We start from the raw sequence: 7,167 nt of genomic DNA, 5'->3' as shown, positions 1-7,167 counted from the left end.
CTGTTTGTTATGCTGTTCCCACTTCTCCAACGACTGTGAAATTCCATGAGCTCAGATTATTTGGAATGAGAGAAGACATTTTCCTATTTTAAAATGTAAGGCTGCCATCATACAGCCCTCATTGGAGGCTTTGTAATGCCCCAACACAATGCTGGATTTGCATGGCACTGGGCAGGAGGCAGGGGCAAACCAGGGGGCATGTTGCCCAATGGCAGTAGACCTGGCATGGAAGCTGGGACCTAGAAGTGGAAATAAGTAAAAAAATTGAGGGGCGGGGTGGGGCAAAGAGGAAAATGGAGGTTTGAAAAAAGCAGCCTCTGGTAAGACATGGTATTTGACAAATGGAAGGTGAGGGGGGCCCCACTTCGCTTTTCACCAAAATTCCCTCCCCTCTTGAAGTCCCTCTTTCCTTTAAGATTCTGTATCACAGGGGTTCCCAATGTGTGCTCCATGGGGCACCAGTAGCCCACAAGCCCCACTGCAGTCCTAAGAGAGGGTAGGACTTTGGGTGAAAAGGGGACCCGGCACCTTGATGAATATTATATCTTCTAAGTAAGTCACTGAGGTTTATGGTGTTCTGTTTTGTAATTGAGTTTATTTACAAATATACTGGTTGCGCATAAGAGGAGGCAGACAGCGTAAAAACACCAGTGGACAGCCAAAATTCATTGCCCACACCCACTCCTGGATGGGTGGTGGAAAGGTCCCTTTCCAGATCTTGCAGATCCCCAAAGTCAGCTGTCAGACTCTTTCTGTATGTCTTGCTCAAAAACTGATACTCTTTGTTTACTTTCATAGACACCCACACAGACTTAGACTGCATCATCTGTATGGGTGGGGGGTATGGACCCTGACCCCTTTTCTGATTAGTGGTACTATATCAAGTTGCAATGGGCTAACATTGTAGGAATGAATGTCCCTGCACATTCATCTTGGTGTGAGTCTCCCGTGCAGCCTCCCGTGAAAGCAAGGGGAACCAGAAGGGAAGGAGGACAGGGATCCTGTAGCTTTAACATTTATATAGAAGAGGGAAATTTGGCCCGCACAGATTGCTATGCAAGGCTGAGAAAATCTGTACCTGCTGAAGTTTCCTGACTTGCTGGAGATTGAACCCAGAAGCTTCTCTCTCTAAGCAGATGCTCTACCACTGATCTATGCCCTTCCCTGTCCTGGGTTTGTGACATTGCACTGGAACAGCCATTCTCAAAATGGCTCTAAACCCTTGGGTGAATTGTACTCCTAGCTTTCACTTTAATGTGTCTCTATGTTCTGTCGGGTCAATGGCTAGACCTCTCTTGTAGAAATAAACACTTTAGCAATATAATATGGTTCAGCCTTGTGTGCCAACTTCCAGTGAGATTTGTGGTTCTGTAAGAAGTTTTATTCCCACCCTGCTAGAAAGGTCGGGGGGACAGGGCAAGACATACCCTCCAAACCAATTGACTCTTCTACACTACCCCTAAATGGCAAACCAAACATTCATGAAAAATGAATGACTCAGGAAATTAGTACCTTCTTATGTTTCAGAGAATGAAACACCACCGGCACCCTTTCGCCGACAGACATAAGTATGTTGATGTGCTGGATACTTTATCTCAAACCACTTATTCTGGTAATTGCCTCGGCAGGCAGCAGCTCCAACAGCCCTGTGAAATACAGCCAGGATGCCTAGAAGTGAAAAGCCAACTGCCTCACCAAGGAATGGTAATGGCAATTTTAATTATACATCTTATTTCAGCATCCTTTAGGTGAATAATTCTAGTGTTTATAGCTGAAACTCCCTCCCAACACCAGTCTGGGGTGTGCGTGCGTCCGTCTGCGGGGGGACTTCTGCATTGTCTCTGAAATTTGCTCTCATTTCATTTGCTCTTAGCTTCTTCCTTTCGTTTCGGCAGCCTAGCTATCAACTTGCTACTAACTTGTAAATCAAAACTCTGTGCTGGCAATCTCTGTTTTTGAACCACAACTAAGAAAGAGAAAGAATAATAGTAAGAAAACAAAATTTTGGCTCAGTTGAGGCAGATGCCTACTTTCCCACTTATAGGACTTGAATACAATATCTACATTTCTGCATGTGACTTGAATTGTCAGTCACGAGGAGAAAACTTAACAGTTTCCCCAAGATATTGCTGCTGGCACCACAAGCCATTGTTTTGAGCCATGTTTTCAAAGATTTTCATCCTGCAATATTGGGAAGGTAGCAGCTGCCTCCGCTGCAGTTTTGTGAACACTCTCTGGGAACACTGACTCCCGTTAAAAACAACGACTTTATTATCATTTTTATTTTTCTTATCATCCTATAAATCATCCTGAAGCTATTAACAATAACAATATCAACAATAAAACCATATATAACTACCATGTGGATAAAATATTCACTTTAAAATATGGACCTAAATATGTATTTGTATATAGAAGTCATGGAATTCACATCTGAAATAGTCATGAAAACTGTCCAGTTGGATTTGGAGGGATTTTGAAATATGTCCTGAAATACTTTATGGATCTTAGTTTCAACTATGGAAATTTGGCTGACCTGTCCAGAAGGAATAAAAGTATCGTTGGGTTGGAGCCTCCCCGAGATTTGATTTTTAGCATCAAAGAATATGAAGAGTTAAGAGCCTCGGACATAAGATCTCCAGGTTGATGGACTATATGGAGTGGACGGAAAGGACTGGCAGAATCCGAAACCAGGGAGAGGAGATGGTGGAAGAAGATTGGAAAATTTAAAGTTTATATATAGAAATATGGTAAAATTAATGAGTGATAGAAAAACGGGGGAATGATATTCTATGGACTTAGCAGAAATGTTATAAGGAGTTAAGCATATATAAGTATTTAGTTTTAATGGAAAATAAGGTTAAAAAAAATTGTTATTTACAATATGATAGAAAATGGAGAAAGATGGAAAGAATTTGCTGAAAAAACTATTAGAAGTGGAATACAAAAAGGGAGGTGAGAGGAGGTCGAGGAAACAAGGGAATGAAAGATAGAGAATGGAGAAGGGATGATGTATGTATGTTTTTAAATTGTTTTTGTTTTTGTTTTATTTAGGGTTAGGGTTAGGGAGTGGGTTTTGGTTAGTTTAATTTGATGTGTTTAGTTTAATGGGTTTGGGTTGTGTTTTCTGTTGTTTGTATATTGTTTTGTATTGTGTTTTTTTCTCTTTTTTTGTTTTTTTCTCTCTTGTCTTCTTCTTTTTTCTTCTTCTTTTCCTTTTTTTAATCTTTAAAAGCAATAAATATATATATATATATTTAAAAAGAAAACTGTCCAGTTGGTACCAGGATTTTACCATCTATGTAAAATAATATTTACAAGAAAAATAGTCTATAGTTTTCTTGGAACCAGTAGGGACTGTCAAACCTTTTCATTCTGTGGCGTTCTGTCCAGGGCATGGTTAAAATGACTGGATGACTTAGCTCATATGAATTTAGAAATGCATTATTTTCATTTATTTGTCTTAATTTATTTGTCTTAATCAGTTCATGTGGCTGTTATGAAATCATTTCCAAAAGTACGTTTCAGATCTTTTTCTGAATTTACAGTAGTAAGACGTTGACCCCATTCATTTGGAGTTTCAGTTCAGCTGTCATTGTGGTTTTAGGGGCAGGCAATTCTTATCAAAGATATTCTTTGGTGCTGGGTTTTGATTTCCATTGTTATAGATCAAACTACAGTGTTGCTTGCAAGGGCCAATTCAATCCAATAAACAAGTTGTTTGAGATACCATTCTCAGTCCTCAAATGACTTTTTGTTAACGTTTTAAAATACACAATCTTGGCTTTTCATTTTCAGCATAAAAGGGATGGTTTCAAAGGATCACATGGGGTTGTCTTCAGTAACTTTCAGTGAAGGAGTTATGACAGTACTTGTTAAATTCAGAATGCCTCTGTTGTTTCATGAAATAATAATAATAATAATAATAATAATAATAATAATAATAATTTATACCCCACCCATCTGGCTGGGTTTCCCCAGTCACTCTGTATGTGTATGATACTAACTGACTGCAGCTGCAAGCATATTTTATTCAGAGGCAGGCATCAGTTCTAGGGATCCTTCTAAGAGACAATTGCACCCAGCCCCACCCAGCCCTGTTGTTCTCTTCAAAGCATTGGAAAGACCTGTGGCAAGAGGTAGCTGTGTGGGCAGGCCAAGCACGGAGGGAGCTGCTCTGCGACTCTGCTGGGACCTTCCTGTCATCAAATAAATGCTTCTGAACTACTTTTGATTAAGAGAGGCAGATATATGGGCGTAGCTAGGGGATGGGGGCGGGCAGCTGCACTCCTAAATCACATAAATAAATGAAAATAATTAACTAAAAGTAGAAATTATAGAAAGAATTTGACAGATTTTTTTCTGAGCACTTGGGTTCAAAATAAAGGAATTTTAAGATACTGCTGTTGAGACATTTCATTCCGTATCTGCTAGACAGAGCCAGACAGAGAATGATGACCGGTGGGTGCCCTGTCCCTCAACATAAATCCTGGCTACGTCCAGGGGCAGATATTTTATATGGTCCCACGGTCCCACATATGCTTATTCAGAAATGAGCCCCACTCAGTTCAGAATGACTTTCTTCCAGATATGTGTATCCCTGCAGCTTAAGAAAGAAGGGAAGTCAGAAGGAAGGAAGGAAGGAAGGAAGGAAGGAAGGAAGGAAGGAAGGAAGGAAGGAAGGAAGGAAGGAAAAGATAGAGAAAGGCATTGCAGAAACAGAGTAACTGGATCCTGGAATGTTTTATTATATTTCATTTCCCTCAGTTAAACCTTACTATAGTTAAAGGTAAAGGGACCCCTGACCATTAGGTCCAGTCGTGACCAACTCTGGGGTCTTGCTTTATTGGCCGAGGGAGCTGACGTACAGCTCCCGGGTCATGTGGCCAGCATGACTAAGCCGCTTCTGGCGAACCAGAGCAGCGCATGGAAACGCTGTTTACCTTCCCGCCGGAGTGGTACCTATTTATCTACTTGCACTTTGATGTGCTTTCGAACTGCTAGGTTGGCAGGAGCAGGGACCGAGCAACGGGAGCTCACCCCGTCACGGGGATTTGAACCGCCGACCTTCTGATTGGCAAGCCCTAGGCTCTGTGGTTTAACCCACAGCACCACCCAGTTAAAGTTTCCCATTGATTCACTGTCACTCCCCGAAAAGTGCATAGAGTTCAGGAATAGGACTAAGGAGAATTGGAAGCCAAGTCAGACCATTGGTTCCTTTAGCTCAGTATCATCCACAGTGACTGGCACCAGGGTATCAGGCAGTGGTCTCTCCCAAGAGATACCAAGTATTGAACCTGGGACCTTCCGCATGCAAGGGCGATGCTCTACCAATGCACAGCCCTTCCCCAAGGCATTATTCACCAGGCGAATAAGCAACCTGCTTCTTCACATCAACACATTACTCTGCCCATTGGATTCTCTTTTGCTTGTTAGTTATTCTGTGCCACAATCAATCAATTACATTGACGATGTGTTTAAGTCCCGGTTATGAGCAGTGCCTTTTTATGGTACAGATATCAGCATGTTGATTTCTGCAGAATATATACTCCCTGCTTTAATGGACATTCCAGTGCATATCGTAAGCCGCCAGCTGCTCCCTTACTGCATGGTTTCATCAGGATCCTCTGTCCATGGGAATTTTTTCTTTGAAGAAGTGTGCATGCACACGAAAGCTCATACCAAGAACTAACTTAGTTGGTCTTTAAGGTGCTACTGGAAGGAAAAAATTTTTTTTTGTTTAGATCACTGAAGGCACTCCTTACAAATAAAGTAAGGTGCCCTAATATAGCATGCAAAGCATCTTTCCAAAAGTCTTCATCACTGCAAGGACTCCATGGCAATTGTAATGATCTTTGTATAATGTGGATCCATTTACTGCCTCGAGGCGAAAGCATATATTCAGACCAAACAAAGGAACACTCATTTTTGCGTTCCACTCTTGATATTGAATAACATTTTTGCATAATTTGGGAGTGGGGGGAGATTATGCAGATGTTGGTGGAAATTGAAATGACAGAACATGTTACTGGCTTTTTGGAAGGAATTTCTGCTTCTTGCATATATGCCTTTTAAAAAAAATCATCCTGCCAACTTCTGAATAACTCTTGGACAGTGAGAAAACAATAATAATTCTGTTCTTTTCTCAGCATTACATATTTTGCCATTCTTTAATCTCCCACTTTATCAAAGCAGTACTCATTTTGTTCAATGGAGTTTTCACTCAGTAAATTAACATGTACGCCATTGTTTTGAAAAAAGATTTGGGTAGGTTCCTTCAAATGATAAGTGAAAATAGGAAACAATGTGACTGATGGAATGTGGAAAAGTCACAAAAAGCTCACCAGCGGTGAGCCTGCCGCTATGGCATTAGAACAATCTGAAGGACAAAGTTGATGTGACCTGGGCGATCTGTGATTGGGTCTCTTTGCCTTTTTTTTTTAGAAAAATACTTTAATGTAGCTGTGAGATGGGTTGTGAAACTGGACGAGGGCTACAGCACTGGGGAAAGGGAGAACTGGAGTTAGGATAAGAAGGCCCGTGAAGGGGAAGAAAACCCTAGACATCCATTTTGTGCAACTCATTGGTGCATTAATCTTTCAACGATGAGTATTTTTTTGTGATGTGTATCCTGACCTGCATTGATCTTAATATAAAATCTAACTTCCTGCTCAGATTAATAGTATATGAAACAGATCTCTCCCCACAAAAATTCACAACAAAAAATAAATAAGTTCACTAGCAGCACAATCCTAGACATGCCTATTTAGAAATAAGCACCTCCTCCCTTTCCCATGATTCCCCTTCGTTTCTTTCCACTGGGAACTTGTTCCCTTCTTTCTGTCATGATAAATCTCTTGCCTCTTTTTACTATAAAACTAAATGACCTAAACTGACCATTTGTTCCACATGTAACGCCTTTCATAAGCATACATATAACCAGCACTTTTTTTCTAAAAAAATGTTTGGGGTACTCTCATTTTGACTCAAGAAAACCACCATTTTATAGTTCAAATAGGGGAAAATAAATACAGTAAATGGACAAAAGTACAAAATTCACAAAATGTTTAGGGGTATGCGTACCCCTGCATCGCACCCCCCAGAAAAAAGCATATAGCCAGCAGTCAGAAGTCATGTTTTGTGATTTTCTAGATGGTTAACAATTTG

General features: G+C 40.6%; 1 protein-coding gene across 2 annotated transcripts in view; it reads left to right on the top strand.

Annotated features, from left to right (window-relative positions):
- Positions 1 to 945: 945 nt before the first annotated feature.
- Positions 946 to 7,167, top strand: part of TMC1 (transmembrane channel like 1) — a 69,090-nt gene continuing 62,868 nt past the window's right edge. The window contains exon 1 of one of the 2 annotated variants that reach the window (XM_083576697.1): positions 946 to 1,704. Coding sequence is in view for 1 of the 2 variants with exons in the window: in XM_083576695.1 (XP_083432821.1) it covers positions 1,665 to 1,704 (40 nt within the window). In the remaining variant the exon portion in view is untranslated. The remainder of the gene's footprint in view (positions 1,705 to 7,167) is intronic. The other variant, XM_083576695.1, reaches the window with a different exon arrangement.

Source organism: Podarcis filfolensis (genome assembly GCF_964270895.1).
Source record: "Podarcis filfolensis genome assembly, chromosome: 11".
Lineage (NCBI taxonomy): Eukaryota > Metazoa > Chordata > Lepidosauria > Squamata > Lacertidae > Podarcis > Podarcis filfolensis.
The sequence above is the reverse complement of the archived record's forward strand: the minus strand, read 5'-3'. Positions and strand labels throughout refer to the sequence as shown.